This window comes from Hylobates moloch, unplaced genomic scaffold, assembly GCF_009828535.3.
Source record: "Hylobates moloch isolate HMO894 unplaced genomic scaffold, HMol_V3 SCAFFOLD_14, whole genome shotgun sequence".
Lineage (NCBI taxonomy): Eukaryota > Metazoa > Chordata > Mammalia > Primates > Hylobatidae > Hylobates > Hylobates moloch.
This window is the reverse complement of record NW_026652289.1, coordinates 70,527,216-70,545,395: the sequence shown is the minus strand read 5'-3', so window position 1 is coordinate 70,545,395 and position 18,180 is coordinate 70,527,216. Positions and strand designations below refer to the sequence as shown.

The following is an 18,180-nucleotide window of genomic DNA, read 5'->3' as shown; positions in this document are numbered from 1 at the left end:
ACCAGGCTGTAGTGCAGTGGCACAATTTCAGCTCACTGCAATCTCCACCTCCCGGGTTCAAGCCACTCTCCTGCCTCAGCCTCCTGAGTACCTGGGATTACAGGCACATGCCACCACACTCAGCCAATTTTTGTATTTTTAGTAGAGTCAGGGTTTCACCACTTTGGTCAGAATGGTCTCAATCTCCTGACCTCGTGATCCGCCCACCTTGGCATCCCAAAGTGCTGGGATTACAGGTGTGAGCCACCATGCCCGGCCAACTTTTTTTTTTTTTTTTTTTTTGAGACAGTCTCACTCTGTTGCCCAGGCTGGAGTGCAGTGGCACGATCTCGGCTCACTGCAACCTCTGCCTTCTGGGTTCAAGCAATTCTTGTGCCTCAGCCTCTTGAGTAGCTGGGACTACAGCCATGTGCCGCCATGCCTGGCTAATTTTTGTATATTCTTTTAGTAGAGACGGGGCTTCATTATGTTGGCTAGGCTGGTCTCGAACTCCTGGCCTCAAGTGATCCACCCGCCTTGGCCTCCCAAAGTGCTGGGATTACAGGCATGAGCCACCATGCCTGGCTTCATAATTTTTTTTAAGAGACAGAATTTTGCCCTGTTGCCCAGGCTGGAGTGCAGTGACACAATCATAGCTCACTGCAGCCTCAACCTCCTTGGCTCAAGCAATCCTCCCACCCTCAGCCTCCCAAATAGCTGGGCCTACAGGCACACACCACCACATCTGGCTAATTTTTTTTTTTTTTTTTTTGAAACGGAAATGGAATCTTCCTGTGTCACCCACACTGGAGTGTGGTGACGTGATCTTGGCTCACTGAAACCTCCACCTCCTGGGTTCAAGTGATTCTCCTGCCTCAGCCTTCTGGAGTAGCTGGGACTACAAGCAAGTGCCACCACGCCCAGCTATTTTTTTTTTTTTTTTTGTATTTTTAGTAGAGACGAGCTTTCATCATGTTGGCCAGGCTGGTCTCAAACTCCTGACCTTGTGATCCGCCCACCTCGGCCTCCCAAAGGGCTGGGATTACAGGTGTGAGCCACCGTGCCCGGCCCTAATTAATTTTTTTGAGAAAGAGTCTCACTCTGTCGCCCAAGTTGGAGTGCAATGACGTGATCTTGGCTCACTGCAACCTCCACCTACCGGGTTCAAGTGATTCTCCCACCTCAGCCTCCCAAGTAGCTGGGACTATAGGCGCACACCATCACACTTGGCTAATTTTTGTATTTTTAGTAGAGACAAGGTTTTGCCATGTTGGCCAGGCTGGTCTTGAACTCATGACCTCAGGTGATCCGCCCACATCAGCCTCCCAAAGTGCTGGGATTACAGGCGTGAGCCACCGTGCTTGGCCCTTATTTATTCTTTTATTACTTTTTTTTTTTTTTTTTGAGACAGAGTCTCACTCTGCTGCCCAGGCTGGAGTGCAGTGGCGCAATCTTGGCTCACTGAAACCCCCATCTCCTAGGTTCAAGCTATTCTCCTGCCTCAGCCTCCCAAGTAGTTGGGATTACAGGCGCCTGCCACCACACCTGGCTAATTTTTGTATTTTTAGTAGAGATGAGGTTTGACCATGTTGGCCAGGTGAGTCGCCAACTCCTGGCCTCAAATGATCCACCCGCCTCAGCCTCCCAAAGTGCTGGGATGACAGGCGTGATCCACCGCACCCTGCCTGAATGTTTTTTTTTTTTTTTTTTTTTGAGACGGAGTCGCTCTGTCGCCCAGGCTGGAGTGCAGTGACATGATCTCTGCTCACTGCAAGCCCCGCCTCCCAGGTTCACGCCATTCTCCTGCCTCAGCCTCCCGAGTAGCTGGGACTACAGGTGCCTGCCACCATGCCCGTCTAATTTTTTGTATTTTTAGTAGAGACAGGGTTTCACTATGTTAGCCAGGATGGTCTCGATCTCCTGACCTCATGATCCGCCTGCCTCGGCCTCCCAAAGTGCTGGGATTACAGGCGTGAGCCACTGCGCCTGGTCTGAATGTTTCTTTCTTTCTTTTATTTTTTCCTTTTTTTTTAGAGACATAGTCTTGCTCTGTTACCCATGCTGGAGTACGGTGGGGAGATCACGACTCACTGCAACTTTGAATTCCTGGGTTCAAGCAATCCTCCCATCTCAGCCTCCTGAGTAGCTAGGACTACAGGTGCATACCACCACTCCTGGCTGTTTTTTGAATATCTGTTTTTATAAACTCCCTATTGTTGTTCAATACCCTCTCTCTCAAAGAATACTATTTATAGTCCTGTGTCTCCGATTTTCTTGTGGTCTTGCAACTGAATTGTTTCTGTATCCTCTGGGACTGAATTTTCTTTTTCTTTTCTTTTTTCTTTTTTTTGAGACAGATTCTTGCTGTGTCACCCAGGCTAGAGTTCAGTGGCTTGATCTCAGCTCACTGCAACCTCCGCCTCCTGGGTTCAAGCAATTCTTGCGCCTCAGCCTCCCAAATAGCTGGAATTACAGGTGCACGCCCCCACACCCCACTAATTTTTGTATTTTTAGTAGGGACTGGGTTTCACCATTTTGGCCAGGCTAGTCTTGTACTCCTGACCTCAAGTGATCTGCCCGTCTCGGCCTCCCAAAGTGCTGGGATTACAGGCATGAGCCACCATGCCCAGCCATGAGACTGAATTTTCTGCTTGTGTTTTTTTGGGGTCTATTTTTATGTTAGGACTGTTTTCTCCAATGCTTGGTGATCCTTGGCTCTAGATTCATCTCTACAAGCAAGGCACAAAAAACCTGGTTGAAGGCCAGGCACAGTGGCTCACGCCTGTAATCCCAGCACTTTGGGAGGCCGAGGCAGGCGGATCATGAGGTCAGGAGGTCGAGACCATCCTGACTAACACGGTGAAACCCCGTCTCTACTAAAAATACAAAAAATTAGCCAGGCATGGTGGCGGGCGCCTGTAGTCCCAGCTACTCGGGAGGCTGAGGCAGGAGAATGGCATGAGCCCAGGAGGCGGAGCTTGCAGTGAGCCGAGATCATGCCACTGCACTCCAGCCTGGGCCACAGAGTGAGACTCTGTCTCAAAAAAAAAAAAAAAAAAAAAAAAATGCTGGTTGATGTTTGGTATGCATGGAAAGAGCTGGTTGCACTTTAAGGTAATCTGACGGGACCATTTCATTACGTAAGGCCTAAATGCATCTAATTATCCAAGCTTATCTCCCTCTCAGGGCCTTGGTATATGCTGTTTCTCTTGTCTGTGTTTGATTAAAAGTATTTGGCTGAAGTAACAGAAATCTGACTCAAGGTAGCTTAAACCAACAAAACAATATGGTAGTTCCCACACCGGGAAACTCAATGTAGAACAAATGTTACAGTTGAGGTATCCAGTGGTCCAACAGCATGACCAAGTACCAAGATTCTTTCTGCTACTCATTTGCTTCAACCTAAGGCTGGCTCTCTTCTAGGTGATAGACTAGAGCTGCTAGGAGCAGTATGGGCTATGTGTTTCCTCATTCATGTCAATGGGAAACAGCATTGTCACCACCCTAGCAATGGAAAAAAAGTCCTTCTCTTTGGTCTGATCAGGCTAATTTAGGCCACATGCTCACTCCTGAACCAGTAACTGTTACCAGGTGAATACCACAAAATAATCTGCTTAGGCCTAGGTTCTTTTTTTTTGAGACGGAGTCTGCTCTGTGGCCCAGGCTGGAGTGCAGTGGCACAGTCTCAGCTTACTACAAACTCCGCCTCCTGGGTTTATGCCATTCTCCTGCCTCAGCCTCCCAAGTAGCTGGGACTACAGGCGCCCGCCACCAAGCCCAGCTAATTTTTTGTATTTTTAGTAGTGACGGGGTTTCACCGTGTTAGCCAGGATGGTCTTGATATCCTGACCTCATGATCTGCCCGCCTCGGCCTCCCAAAGTGCTGGGATTACAGGCGTGAGCCACCACGCCTGGCCAGGCCTGGGTTCTTAAACCATTCAATATTAAAAGGGATTAGTTTACTTTGATTGACTTAGCCATTCAGTACCACCCTTGGCGTATAGGCTGGAGGGGAAGAATTTCTTTTTCTTTTTTTTTTTTGAGACAGAGTTTCACTCTTGCTGCCCAGGCTGGAATGCAATGGCGCAATCTCCACTCACTGCAACCTCTGCCTCCCGGGTTCAAGTGATTCTCCTGCCTCAGACTCCCGAGTAGCTGGGGTTACAGGTATGTGCCACCACGCCCGGCTAATTTTGTATTTTTAGTAGAGACGGGGGTTTTACCATGTTGGTCAAGCTGGTCTTGAACCCCTGACCTCAGGTGGTTTGCCCACCTCGGCCTCCCAAAATGCTGAGATTACAAGCATGAGCCACCTTGCCCAGCTAGATTTTTTTTTTTTTTTTGAGACAGGGTCTTGCTCTGTTGCCCAGGCTGGAGTGCTGTGGTATGATGACAGCTCACTGCAGCGTCAACCTCCTGAGCTCAAGCCATCCTCCCACCTCACACCCTCGAGTAGCTGGGACTATAGGTACACACCACCACACCTGGCTAGATTTTAGGCTTTTTTTGTTTTGGTTTTTTTTTTTTTTTTTTTTTTTTTTTGAGATGGTGTCTCACTCTATCACCCAGGCTGGAGTGCAGTGGTGCAATCGTGGCTGACTGCAACCTCCTCCTCCCAGGTGCAAACAATTCTCTAGCCTCAGCCTCTCGAGTAGCTGGGATTACAGGTATGTGGACCATGCCTGGCTAATTTTTGTTATTTTTAGTAGAGATGGGTTTTCACCATGTTGGCCAGGCTGGTCTTGAACTCCTGACCTCAAGCGATCTGCCTGCCTAGGCCTCCCAAAGTGCTGGGATTACAGGTATGAGCCACCATGTCCAGCCTAATTTTAAAATTTTTTGTAGAGACAGGGTCTCACTATATTGCCCAAGCTTGTCTCAGACTCCTGGCCTCAAGGGATCCTCCCTGTTGGCTTCCCAAAGTGCTGAGATTACAGGTGTGAGCCACCATGTCCAGCCGAGAATTTCTCAAAACTGCATTGCTCTTCAGTGATAAAGGAGGAATGTTGGGAATATTAGGGGTTCAGCTGCACAAACCAATAATATGTAGTTTATAGTTATTACTGTGTTGTCTTTTTTTCTTTTTCTTTTTCTTTTTTTTTTGAGATAGAGTCTCGCTCTGTCACCCAGGCTGGAGTGCAGTGGTGCGATCTCGACTCACCACAACCTCCGCCTTCCGGGGGCAAGCGATTCACAGGCGTGCACCACCACGCCCCACGCCTGGCTAATTTTTGTATTTTTTAAGTAGAGATGGGGTTTTGCCATGTTGGCCAGGCTGGTCTCATACTTCTGATCTCAGGTGATCCACCCGCCTCGGCCTCCCAAAGTGCTGGGATTACAGGCATGAGCCACCGTGCCCGACCTGGAGACAGGGTTTCACTGTGTTATCCAGGATGGTCTTCATCTCCTGACCTCGTGATCCACCCGCCTCGGCCTCCCAAAGTGCTGGGATTACAGGCATGAGCCACTGCGTCCGGCCTTCAACCAGCTTTTTAGTGCCTTGCTTGTAGAGTACAACTTCTGAGGTAATATTTATTTATTTGTTTGTTTTTTGAGACAGGGTCTCATTCTGTCACCCAGGCTGGAGTGCAGTGGCATGATCATAGCTCACTGCAGCCTCCATGAGGTAACATTTAAACTGAGACCTAGAGCCTGTTGCCTGTGATAGTCTCCTGACTGCTCTCCTCATTTCTGTTCATCTGCTGTAATCCATTCTCTACTGGTAAAGTGATCTTTTCAAAACTTACACTCTGCTAATGAAGAGCACAGGCTGGGTTAGACTCTCAGCTCCACCCCTTATTATCTCAGTTTCGTTGAGAAAGTTATTTAACCCGCCAGGGCTGAGGTTTCTAAATCGGTAGGAGGGGGATAATGACACCTCAAAAGGTCATCGTAAGGCTCAAATAAGAAAAGTACACTAGGGCTGGGCTTGGTGGCTCACGCCTGTAATCCCAGCACTTTGGGAGGCCAAGGTGGGCAGATCACGAGGTCAGGAGATCGAGACCATCCTGGCTAACACGGTGAAACCCCGTCTCTACTAAAAATACAAAAAACTAGCCGGGCGTGGTGGCGGGCGCCTGTAATCCCAGCTACTTGGGAGGCTGAGGCAGGAGAATGGCGTGAACCCGGGAGGCGGAGCTTGCAGTGAGCCGAGATGGCGCCACTGCACTCCAGCCTGGGCGACAAAGTGAGACTCCGTCTAAAAAAAGAAGAAAAAGAAAAGTACACTAAATGTACCAAATAAAAACCCACCTGTTAGCTAGTAGTTATATTAGCAGTAGTAACTCGGATCTTGTCACAACCCTACCTCCCTGTTTGACCTAGTTTCACATCACCCTGCTCATTAGGCATTAGTGACTTGCCCTTTACCTACACAATAATCCTGTGGCTCTTGATGGGATGACCTGAGGGAGGAGGGCCTTAGGGCCTTCACACGTGCTGTTCCCTCCTGAAATGTTCTCCCTGCCCTTCCCTCCTGGGCTTGGCTAATTTCTCATCTTTTTGCTTTAGCTCAAATATCACTTACTTCACCTCCCTAATCAAAATTAAAGTCTACAGAGTCCACAGGTGTACTCCCTTCATAGCACCAGCAGTACTATTTAGTTACTTCATACCAGGTGGAATTGTTCACAGAGTCTTCATTCAAATTACACTGACATCTGTTTTTATGGGTCAGTGCTTAAGCTGTGTGCACTGCGAGACATTTTGAATATCATCCTTGCGTGGAATCTGCTATTTTCCTTTAAAGCTATTATCACAATCAGTTTTCATATATAGGCTGGGCGTGGTGGCTCAAGCCTGTAATCCCAGCACTTTGGGAGGCTGCGGTGGGTGGATCACTTGAGGTCAAGAGTTCGAGACCAGCCTGGCCAACATGGTGAAACCATGTCTCTACTAAAAAAAAAGTACAGTCGGGGCACAGTGGCTTGCGCCTGTAATCCCAGCACTGTGGGAGGCCACGGCAGGTGGATCACCTGAGGTCAGGAGTTTGAGACCAGCCTGACCAACATGGTGAAAGCCCATCTCTACTAAAAAATACAAAAATTAGCCGGGCGTGGTGGCATGCGCCTGTAGGCCCAGCTACTTGGGAAGCTGAGGCAGGAGAATTGCTTGAACCTGGGAGGTGGAGGTTGCAGTGAGCCAAAATCGTGCCACTGTACTCCAACCTGGGTGACAGAGCAAGACTCCATCTCAAAAAAAAAAAAAAAAAATTATCCGGGCGTGGTGGTGGGTGCCTGTAATCCCAGCTACTCGGGAGGCTGAGAAAGGAGAATCGCTTGAATCCAAGAGGGTGAAGGTTGCAGTGAGCCAAGAGCATGCCACTGCACTCCAGTCTGGGTGACAGAGTAAGACTCTGCCTCAAAAAAAAAACCAAAAATTCATATATATAGACACACAGACATATAAATACATATATGGATATTAGAGAGAGATGCAGACGGAGAGGGAGAGAGAGAAAGTGTGAGAGAGCTTTTTCTCTTTGTATCTTTCACGATTATAGGAATATGCTCTGCTCATCAAGATATACCCAATGCCGGCTGTGCACTGTGGCTCACACCTGTAATCCTAGCACTTTGGGAGGCTGAGGCGGGCGGATCACCTGAGATCAGGAGTTCTAGACCAGCCTGGCCAACATGATGGAACCCCATCTCCAGAAAAACAAAAATACAAAAATTAGCAGGGCATGATGGCAGGTGCCTGTAATCGCAGCTACTCGGGAGGCTGAGGTGGGAGAATAGCTTGAACACAGGAAGCAGAAGTTGCAGTGAGCCGAGATCACGCCATTGCACTCCAGCTTGGGTGTCTCTTATTAACTCTTTTTTTTTTTTTTTTTTTCTGAGATGGAGTCTGGCTCTGTTGCCCGGGCTGGAGTGCAGTGGCATGATCTTGGCTCACTGCAAGCTCCTCCTCCTGGGTTCACAGGGTTCTCCGACCTCAGCCTCTCAGGTAGCTGGGACTGCACAGGCGCCCGCCACCACACCCAGCTATTTTTTTTTTTTTTTTTTTTTTTTGTATTTTTAGTAGAGACGGGGTTTCACCATGTTAGCCAGGATGGTCTGGATGTCCTGACCTCGTGATCCACCCGCCTCTGCGTCCCAAAGTGCTGGGATTACAGGCGTGAGCCACTGCACCCAGCCTCTTTTTTTTTTTTTTTTGAGATGCAGTCTCGCTCTGTTGCCAGGCTGGAGTACAGTGGTACCATCTTGGCTCACTGCAACCTCCGCCGCCTGGGTTCCAGTGATTCTCCTGCTTCAGCCTCCTGAGTAGCTGCGACTACAGACGCGCGCCACCATGCCCAGCTAATTTTTGTATTTTTAGTACAGATGGGGTTTCACTGTGTTGGCCAGGAGGGTCTCGAACTCATGACTTCAGGTGATCTGCTTGCCTCGGCCTGCCAAGGTGTTGGGATTACAGGCGTGAGCCATCTTGCCCAGCCTTTCTTATTAACTTTTTTTTTTTTTTGAGACGCAGTCTCGCTCTGTCGCCCAGGCTAGAGTGCAGTGGTGCAATCTCGGCTCACTGCAAGTTCCATCTCCCGGGTTCACGCCATTCTCCTGCCTCAGCCTCCTGAGTAGCTGGGACTACAGGCGCCCGCCACCACACCCGGCTAATTCTTATTAACTCTTTTTTTTTTTTAGTTGGGATCTCGCACTGTCGCCTGGGCTGGAGTGCAATAGCGCGATCTCGGCTCACTGCAACCTCCGCCTCCCGGGTTCAAGCGTTTCTCCTGCCTCAGCCTCCCAAGTAGCTGGGATTACAGGCGCGCCACCACGCCCGGCTAATTTTTTGTATTTTTAGTAGAGACGGGGTTTCATCATGTTGGTCAGGCTGCTGGTCTCCAACTCCTGACCTCCTGATCTGCGCCCCCTCGGCCTCCCACAGTGCTGGGATTACAGGCGTGAGCCACCGCGCCCGGCCCTCCAGGGTCTTAATACAAAACCGGGTGTGGCTGGTGGCGATGGTACAGTGAGGAAAGGTCCAGAGGGGAAAGGCGAATATGTGCATTATCTAATCTCAGCCACTGATTCAACTCCACAGTCTGTGACTTTTGGAGTCCTCCGATACTTCCAAGCTGCATCTTCACATTTAAAGTTTCTGAGGGAAAACGAACAGGGAAGAGTTTTAGGAAATACCAGATGTTGCCGCGATTTTCTACAGTGAAGGGGCGTGGAAGGGGACAATGGGAGTAGAAGCGGGTTTCTGAAGTTGTGTTTGTACTTGATTTTAAGCGAGCTGTGAACAACTTGTGTCCAAGGAAGTGGCTGAGAGGTGGTCCTAAGTAAGAACAAGTTTAGTCGTAGAGTACTCGTAACACAGAACTGGCTGAAACCCCGCCCTCTGTCTCCAGGCGTTATTTCAGGGCGACTTTGTCAGTACCCCAAATTGTCCCCGCATGAGGTCACTCTGCACGGTCACGTGCTCGAGCTCGCGGGAGCGCCACATCGCCAGCCGCACCCCTCCACCCCCACACTGCCCACGTGACCCGGCCTAGTTTCTCCAGGCCCGTATCTACGTCTCACTCGGGAAGCTCCGCCCCACGCTGAGCGCTCCGCCTGCGACCCTTCGCCACTTGCCCACCCCGGCTTTAGCACGACCCGTGGACCCACGTGCTTTTTCTTGTCCAATGGGAGCCGGCTCCCGGGCGCGAAGGGGCGGGGAGGAAAGGAACGACTGCGCTACGTTGCGAGAAGGGGCGGGACCTGCAACGTCCGACAGAACGAGGGCACGTAACGGAGGCAGGTCGGAGCCGCTGCCGTCGCCATGACCCGTGAGCACCGAGCCCCCTTCTCCTTGCCCTTTTCTTTCCGTTCACCCTAAACACCACCGGCGAGGCGCCGGCTTTGACCTTCCGTAGCTTCCCTAGCGAGGCGTTTCTGTGGGCGCGCTCTGTAGTCACCATCACACTCGGTGCCCGGAAATCGAGCCCTTGCCCACGGCTACTTCACGGGACCACCCCCCGCATTAGGCATGGGCCCTCCCGGATCTTCCGCGGTGTGAGGAGAAGGCCAGCGCCCCTGTGATAGGCCCAGAGCCCCCTACTCCACAAGCCAGCCCATCCCCCACGGAGACCCAAACTGTTCACACACACCCTGCCAGCTGTTTGGGCCCCACGCCGCCCCAAAACACGCCTCCAGCTGGCCCCTTGGGATCTCCCTTCTCCAGTCCGTATTTTGACCTGGCCCGTGGCAGATTCGCCACTCCCCACTACCCCAAGCAGCCTGGGCCTCGAAGTGGGCCGTTGTCGGGGATCGGGGATTGAAGTGGTGTTGGATCCTGCTGCTGGCCGCGCTGGGGTAGAAGGGTCGCCAGTGTGTGGGCAGAGCGGCCCCCGCGTCTCACCTTTAATCTTCTTTCCTTAGGCGGTAACCAGCGTGAGCTCGCCCGCCAGAAGAATATGAAAAAGCAGAGCGACTCGGTTAAGGGAAAGCGCCGAGATGACGGGCTTTCTGCTGCCGCCCGCAAGCAGAGGTAGCCCCAGGGAGGGGAGGGAAAGGGACGGTGGAGACCTGGGTTAGACCAAGGGTTATAGCAGGAAAGAGAGCTACCTCAGGGCTTGAATGTGGACTAGTCGTGAGGAGCAGAGTGCATTGCTTCCTCTAGGGTTTTATTTCCTCCCCACCCTCCAAATTGTTAGCTCACAGCCTTCCAGGAAAGGACGGAGGCGGGCGCCTGCCCTCAGTCTGATTTCTGGGCGTCCCTGGGTCTGACCTTAAGGGCAAGGGCAGGGAGCTTCACATTTCAAATACAGTTGTGGTTATGGCAGCCCAGTACTTTTGGCCCTCCTTGCTGTTCGGTTCTCCTCCCTTCTCCCAACCTACTCACTGGTGTTGCTGGGTGTGGTACTCAACACAGAATAGAGAGCCTTGGGCCTGTGTCGCCAGACTTCTGACCCTTTGGGCAACAGCCAGATGGAGACTGGTCGCCTTTTGAGCCTCAGCTCTCTTCTTCTTGTTCTCCTAGGGTGGGAGTACAGCAGCCAAACGCTGAACTTAGTCCCATCCACTTCCATCTTATCCTTTGTGCCCTTCATCCCCCTGCATCTTGTCCTTTTTGCCCTCTGGTACCTCCCAGTGCCCCATCATCTCTACCCCCAGGGACTCGGAGATCATGCAGCAGAAGCAGAAAAAGGCAAACGAGAAGAAGGAGGAACCCAAGTAGCTTTGTGGCTTCGTGTCCAACCCTCTTGCCCTTCGCCTGTGTGCCTGGAGCCAGTCCCACCACGCTCGCGTTTCCTCCTGTAGTGCTCACAGGTCCCAGCACCGATGGCATTCCCTTTGCCCTGAGTCTGCAGCGGGTCCCTTTTGTGCTTCCTTCCCCTCAGGTAGCCTCTCTCCCCCTGGGCCACTCCCCGGGGTGAGGGGGTTACCCCTTCCCAGTGTTTTTTATTCCTGTGGGGCTCACCCCAAAGTATTAAAAGTAGCTTTGTAATTCCTTGAGCGCCTGGTTTGACTGGGGACTTGGGGGGATGGGGTTGGAGGAATGACTGCCCTTTCCCACCAAAAAGGGAGAACTGTTTAGACTCAGATTGTGGATATGTAGACTTAATAAGTGAAACATCACAGAAGAAGCCTTTATTATACAATGACAACCAAACAAGTACTCCGGATATGCGGTAGAGGAATCCTCTAAGAACCATAGAGACTTCTTTTCTGTGATTTTTGTTCCCCACCCTTGAACACCATCTCTAGGTTGGAGTTGGCCTAAGAGTGAATGCTGCAAGATCTGTGTTTATGCCTCTTTTCCTCATTCTTCCTCAGTTTGTTCGTCTGCTTGAAAGTTGGCCAAAAAATCCTGCTGCTCACCGACTTCCCGTGGTCAGCTGCTGTTAAGTGTTCACATTCTCTTCTGTCATTCCTCATGGAATGAGGGTGGTTTTGTCTTCCCGCTTCCCTTGACCTCAAGATCAGGATTAAAACCTGGGGTAGCCTCTGTGCTCCTTTCTTCTATGCCCTGGTTTGTTCTGTGGTTCTGGGCTTCTTATATCCGTGTGCCCAGGGCTGAACTGCTTATTTTCCTTTCTCCAAGGGCAGAGCCGAGTCTTCAGTCCCTGTTGGTCTTTCCCCACCCCCACTTCCAGCCCAAGAGCCAGGAAAGGGCTGGTGCCACACTGTCTGCTGGGATCAGCGGTGTTTCTTGAGCTGCCGATTTGGGTGTTAGGCTCTTGAGCTGGGATGCAGATGTAACAGCTCCAGTGAGCCAGACACTCTGCCCAGCGCATTAGACTGTGTTTGACTACTTCTTCCAGTTCATAGTATTGACTTCAGCCCAAAGGGAGATAACTCCCCATGTGTCCTTGAGGTATTAAGCTGGGCTGGACAGCTCCCCTTGAGCCAACTCTAGGAGTACAATGTCAAGGGAATCCCAGTTTGTGAAAAGGAGTTAGACTGGAGGATATTTGTTATCTCGAGATGTGATGCGGTGGCGGCGGTGCCTCAAGATAAGGGGCTGGGGTTTCTGGGTGGGGGACCAACAGAGTGGTGCCAGTAACAGCCCCAGATAGAGGAGTACGCAGGCCCAGCATGAGGCAACCTTGACCCAGAAGGTGGCCCAGCTACCCTTGATGAAGGTCTTTTCCAGTTCTGCTCCCTCATAGCTGTGTAACCAAAGGCGTTAGTTAGAGAATATGAAGGGCCTTAGCTTTTAGACCTGTTCTACCTCCTCACCAAATTTAATGGCAGACCCATGTGTGTCTGGAATGGCCTTGAGTTGCTCTTTCCTTAAAATAGCTAGCTCAGGACAGTATCTAAGGCCAACCTCCATCTTACCTGAACCAGTTGGTAAGGGTAACCATGACATAGAGTGAGGCAAGGAAGAAGACGAAGTGGAAGGCAGAATAGTTGTAGGAAAGATGCTGGACTTGGACTGTAGGAGCTGGAGGGGTCTCTTGGTCAGCTGGCGTAGCAGCCCCACCCCTTTGCCCTGGAGAGATGAAATGGCTGCTGGGAGCAGTGCTGCTGAAACACCTCTTCCCCTCTCTCCCAACTACCTTTGTTAAGGCTCTTGAGGGTTCTTATGGCACTCCACAGAGATCTACCACTTCTTATGGTTCCTCACTTGGCACTCACCTTCGTCTGCCTCCACTGTTTCAGGGCAGCAGAAACATAGTGAGGGCTTCTGCAAAACAGAACGCAGGTTTTGTAATGGTCTTAAAAGATGTGAGGGTGTTCATCTAGGAAACTTCCCCTGTGAAAAGATTGGTCTAGTATTAAAAAGTGGAGGCACACCTGGGTTCAAATTCTAGCTCCAGCATCTAACTGGCTGTGCGGACTTTGGTAAGATGTTTTAATCTTTTGTGCCTCGATTTCTCCATTTGTAAAATGGAGCAAATACCTACCTCACAGGGTTGTTGTGAGGGTTAAATTAAATGAGATTATGTAAAAGTATCTAGCACAGTTGCCTAGCACATTGTGGGTACTCAATAAAAGGTAATAGCAGCTATAATCTGAGCATTCTGGGTAGAGGTTGGTAGGATGTGTGTGTGTCTTTGTGTTGGGGAGGGAGGATGTTGGGGATATTGAGCTCTTTATCCTCACCTGAAACTCATAGCTGTAAACCTTGACAATCCACAAGGGTCCAAATACCTCAGCCAGGTAGGAGGCCTCATTGCTGAGAAAGAATAGAGTTCTTAAGCTGGTTTAGTTAAATAGGGATTATCTGGGGGCATTTACTACCAATTGGTCCATATTGGTAATCCTCAAAAGGGTACCATACTCCCTGTGCCCTTTTCCACCAAAGATTTAGAATTCTATTCATGTGAGAGCCCTAAGATCTTTGGACATATTTTAAATTCTCAAATCATTCCCCCCCACCCCCTTCATCTCATATAGATCATCTGACAAAGTACTATTATTAGAATTTGTCCCTGTTTGTGGGGAGCTTTTCTCACTCTAGTCTTGCTCTGAACTTTAAATAAACTATGGTCCCAGACATTGTCCTGACCATCCTTCCCTGTCTTGGGCACCCTCCTTTCATACCTCCACCCTTGACACCTTTACGCACCAAGCAAAAAGCACACAAGCATACATGATGCTAGCACTCAGCATTGCTAGAGAGATATCTGGTGTTTGGGGTTCCATTTTACTCAGGCCAGGCAGGCACAGGGTGTGATTCTGTCCTTGAAGGATTACTGGGAAGGGACAACAGAAGAGATGGGTATTAACAATGAGCTAGGTATTTGGCAGGGGCAAAAGAAGGTCTTAGCATGGAGAATCCAGGTCCTGTCCCTTACCTCTCTCTGGAGGACGGCTGGACAGCGCAGAGAAAGTCAGATACATGATATAGCAGCTGATGACAGAAGCTTGTAGAAGGCCAGAGCGGGGTTGCTCTAGGGAGTGAGTATCATTGCTTTAGTCTACAGGCTGGTAATTTCCTCCATTTCTACCCCCACTTGTACTTCTGTCTCCCCATCCTTTGGTGGAGGTAGGGAAGCAGAGATTCTTTTATCAAATAATTGAGATTAGGGAGGTAATGAAACTTGCTATGCTTTTAAGGCCCCCAAAACCTGGAATGTTGTGGGGCATGTACCCACTGAGGCGGATGCAAGGAGCGATGGAGAGGAAGGAGATGAGGCCACAGAAGCAAAGGTGCAGACTGAGGAGCATCTTGTTAAGCAGGCAGCCAGCTGGGTGTGTATAGTAGCGAAATAGGAGCACAGCTCCCACACCTGCCATGCTGTAGAATCCTAGGGTGGCCAGCAGGACAGCCAGGAACCAGCTGCAGTCTTGAGCTGCACCTGTCTGCCTAAGGGTGGAAAGCGGGCAATAGCTTGGAGCTCCAGCATTTTTTTTTTTTTTTTTTTTTTTTTTGAGATGGGAGTCTTGCTCTGTCACCCAGGCTGGAGTGCAATGGTGTGGTCTTGGCTCACTGCAACCTCCGCCTCCTGGGTTCAAGTGATTCTCCTAACTCAGCCTCCTGAGTATCTGGGATTACAGGCACCTACCATCATGTCCAGCTAACTTTTATATTTTTACTAGAGATGGGGTTTCACCATGTTGGCCAGGCTGGTCCGAACTCCTGACCTCATGATTCACCCACCTTGGCCTCCCAAAGTGCTGGGATTACAGGCATGACCCACTGTGCCCAGCCGGAGCTCCAACTCTTTTACCCATTACCAACTACTCCCCTGTTCTCAGAAGACTGGTGTGACTATCCATCCTGCTTGGCCCACGCAATCATCACATTCCTAAGCTTTTTTGATACTGCTCAGTGGGAAGCTGTGGGACCAGTGCTCTGCCGTGCCTTTTGCCCAGCCCTTTCCACGTAGTAATATTAGAAACCTCCCCAGGAAAAGCCTTTAGGGTTATGTGCCCCTTACCAGTTCTTGTTCCAGGAATGGGCAAAAGCTGTAATAAGCACCAACTGCAGTAGGATGAATGCAAAGCCTCCACAGATGCCAATGTAATGCCATGCTGCAAGATGGGCACCAGTGGAAAAATGTGGTCAAATTGTTACTCTTTTTTTTTTTTTGAGACGGAGTCTTGCTCTGTCACGCAGGCTAGAGTGCAGTGGTGTGATCTCAGCTCACTGCAACCTCTGCCTCCCGGGTTGAAGTGATTCTCCTGCCTCCACCTCCCGAGTAGCTGGGATTACAGGCGCGTGCCACCACGCCCGGCTAATATTTTGTATTTTTAGTAGAGATAGGGTTTCACCATGTTAGCCAGCATTGTCTCAATCGCCTGACCTCGTGATCCACCCGCCTCAGCCTCCCAAAGTGCTGGGATTACAGGTGTGAGCCACCACACCTGGCCGTTACTCCGCTTCTTTTTTTTTTTTTTTGAGACGGAGTCTCACTCTGTCGCCCAGGCTGGAGTGCAGTGGCACAATCTCGGCTCACTGCAAGCTCCGCCTCCCGGGTTCACGCCATTCTCCTGCCTCAGCCTCTCCGAGTAGCTGGGACTACAGGCGCCCGCCACCACGCCCGGCTAATTTTTTGTATTTTTTAGTAGAGACGGGGTTTCACGTGGTCTTGATCTCCTGACCTCGTGATCCGCCCGCCTCAGCCTCCCAAAGTGCTGGGATTACAAGCGTGAGCCACCGCGCCCGGCCACTCCTCTTATCCACTTGTTATCTTAGAAAACTTAGCCTACTCCTGCCAAGAGTGTGGGAGGGAGAGTACCTGGGAAGAGATGCTCATCAGGAATGCAGAAGGCAAGAGCACAGAGACCTAACAGGAACAGCAGCTTGAGGAGCCAGAAGCTGGTTAGGAGGGAGAAAGAAAAACGGACTCAGGAGAAAAGGCAAAGGACAGTGAAGAGTGCCTATGGGGAAAGGCAAAAGAGAAACCAAAAATTTAGGAAAGAGGACAGACGAGACAACTGAGGAGGAACCAATCCCAAATGAGAGGGGGCTGGGACAAGCCTACTGCACCTTATTCCAAATTCTAACTCAAAGACACTTTAATAGCATCTGGGCAATGTTTTACAGTTTGTAAAGGATTATGTTACCAAGATAACCCCACTGTTATCTCCATTTTAGATGCTAGAAGCACAAAGAGGATAAGTGTCTGGCTCAAGGTTACACAGCAAGTACACGAGAAGCAGGGACTTAAACCTGTTTTATGTCTTTTTACGGTGCTATTACTTCATCCCGGAATTTCCTTTACCCAGCTTGTGTCTACTTTCCCTCCTCTGTCCCCTCCCCACCCAGAAAGTACACACAAACCTATTATGCAGCTGTGCCCGTGGGCTGGTGGGGGAGTGGAGGTGGACCAACAACACAGCCTGCAGCAGGTGGAAGGTGGCAGTTCCTGCACATACTCGGTACACAGCCCCAGAGCCACTGAGCACTGGACAGTCAGAGAGGCCAAACAGGTGGGCACACAACCCCGAGGGCATCTGGATCTGGGAGTGTGTGTGTGAGAAATGGCAGGACAAGTCATAATGCATGGAAAGGTACCTACTTGTCACGGGTATGACCACTCATTTGTCTCCTGCCCCCAACCGAAATCTCTTTTCTATCTTAGGGTTTTTCCTTTTCTCTCTTCCCACCTGACAACCCGACCCCCTCTCACTTACCCTGTGCGTCTTGCCCCACACCCTTTCCACTACTGTCCTTGACAGCAGGAGGCAGCAGATTGCTGAGGCCCCCACATGGAGGAGGATGTAGAACAGGCGGCTGCAAGTGGATGCGGTGAGAGAGGGCCACCTAGAGTGGCAGCAGCTGGCACAAGGAGCAGGTCCACAGCAGCACACCTGGGAGTAGAGCAGATGCAAGGCAGCGAGGTGGAGACTTGCTGAGGAAAGGCATACGTTAATGTATGTGTGAGGTTAACCCAGGAGGTTAAATTCCAAAACTTCCCCTTCCCCTTTCTTCCTTTTACTCAGGTTCTGTTTCAAGCTGATTCCAGCCATTTGGGATTGCCTTCCACTGCCAACTTAGTAGGGCTTTCATTATAAGCAGGCTTGAGATATCTGACCTTTCTCTAGACCCAAACACCTGGGGCTAGGAACATGGCGTGAGAGATTTACAGATTACCGGGGGCAACGAACCAGAACGACATTAGAGGAGAAAAGAGGCCTGTCGTTTTTATTGGCTTCTGCACGTCTTCCTCCCCAGCTTCGGCCACTCTCCCCTTCGCACCCTCTCACCTGACAGAAGGGACTTTTCACTAGGACACTGCTGCCTCCGCTGCGCTGTTGTGCCAGGCCCAGGGAGGTGCCGGGGCTGGGGCCGGCCTTGGCACCCACCATCCTTGTCCCAGGGATTAGGTTTAGGTCCACCAGATGTAGGGCAGATGAGAGCAGCAGCTGCTTCTGTCCTCAGCCCATTGGACTGCCACTGTGTTGGGGCTGAGCACCTGGTCCCGGGCAGAATGGGAACGTCCGGAAGAGAACACTGACCTCCAGGTTGCGGTAAATGCGAATGCCCTGTGAAGGAGCTTTGTCCTCAGGGCCTCAACACTGCGGCCACTCAGGCTGTTCTCTCCAGATTAGGGGGCAGTTTGTCTATCTGGCCCCCTGTGGATTAGCATTCTTTATTGGTTTAGGATTAGACGTCATTCAGGTTGAAAGGAGTTCCCTGAGGTGGGTACGTGTCTCTGTGTGGAGGGGACTATTCCTAGTTTATAAGGTGGTTAAGGATGTCGGTGAGGTGGGCTGGAGCGGTGAAGGGTTAGGTCTGAGAGAAGGCCTCGCACAAAACACTGTACAAACCCGAAAAGAAGTCTGAGAGACGAACCCCCTTCCTCCCTGAAGCTTCTAG

The 18,180-nt window shown here is 50.7% G+C and overlaps 2 protein-coding genes across 4 annotated transcripts; one reads left to right on the top strand and one right to left on the bottom strand.

The window, feature by feature from the left end:
* The first annotated feature begins 9,339 nt into the window (after positions 1-9,339).
* Positions 9,340-11,412, top strand: SERF2 (small EDRK-rich factor 2). Of its 3 annotated transcripts, none has more exons than XM_032175408.3 (3): positions 9,340-9,748; positions 10,341-10,449; positions 11,076-11,412. In XM_032175408.3, exons 1-3 carry the CDS (start codon positions 9,742-9,744, stop codon positions 11,137-11,139), a joined length of 180 nt encoding a protein of 59 aa, XP_032031299.3. In that variant the 5' UTR covers positions 9,340-9,741; the 3' UTR covers positions 11,140-11,412. The 3 variants fall into 3 exon arrangements, with proteins under 3 accessions (XP_032031299.3, XP_032031301.1, XP_058283683.1); XM_032175410.3 differs by having other exon boundaries at positions 11,053-11,412; XM_058427700.1 differs by lacking the exon at positions 9,340-9,748 and having other exon boundaries at positions 10,337-10,449.
* Positions 11,413-11,528: 116 nt separating this feature from the next.
* SERINC4 (serine incorporator 4) lies at positions 11,529-18,174 on the bottom strand. The gene is made up of 12 exons (XM_032175411.2): positions 17,568-18,174; positions 16,995-17,171; positions 16,642-16,820; positions 16,097-16,176; positions 15,296-15,389; positions 14,510-14,721; positions 14,210-14,305; positions 13,981-14,107; positions 13,515-13,587; positions 13,047-13,095; positions 12,747-12,900; positions 11,529-12,574 (listed from the first exon to the last, which is right to left on the bottom strand). Exons 1-12 carry the CDS (start codon positions 17,667-17,669, stop codon positions 12,361-12,363), a joined length of 1,557 nt encoding a protein of 518 aa, XP_032031302.1. The 5' UTR covers positions 17,670-18,174; the 3' UTR covers positions 11,529-12,360.
* Between the last annotated feature and the right edge of the window lie 6 nt (positions 18,175-18,180).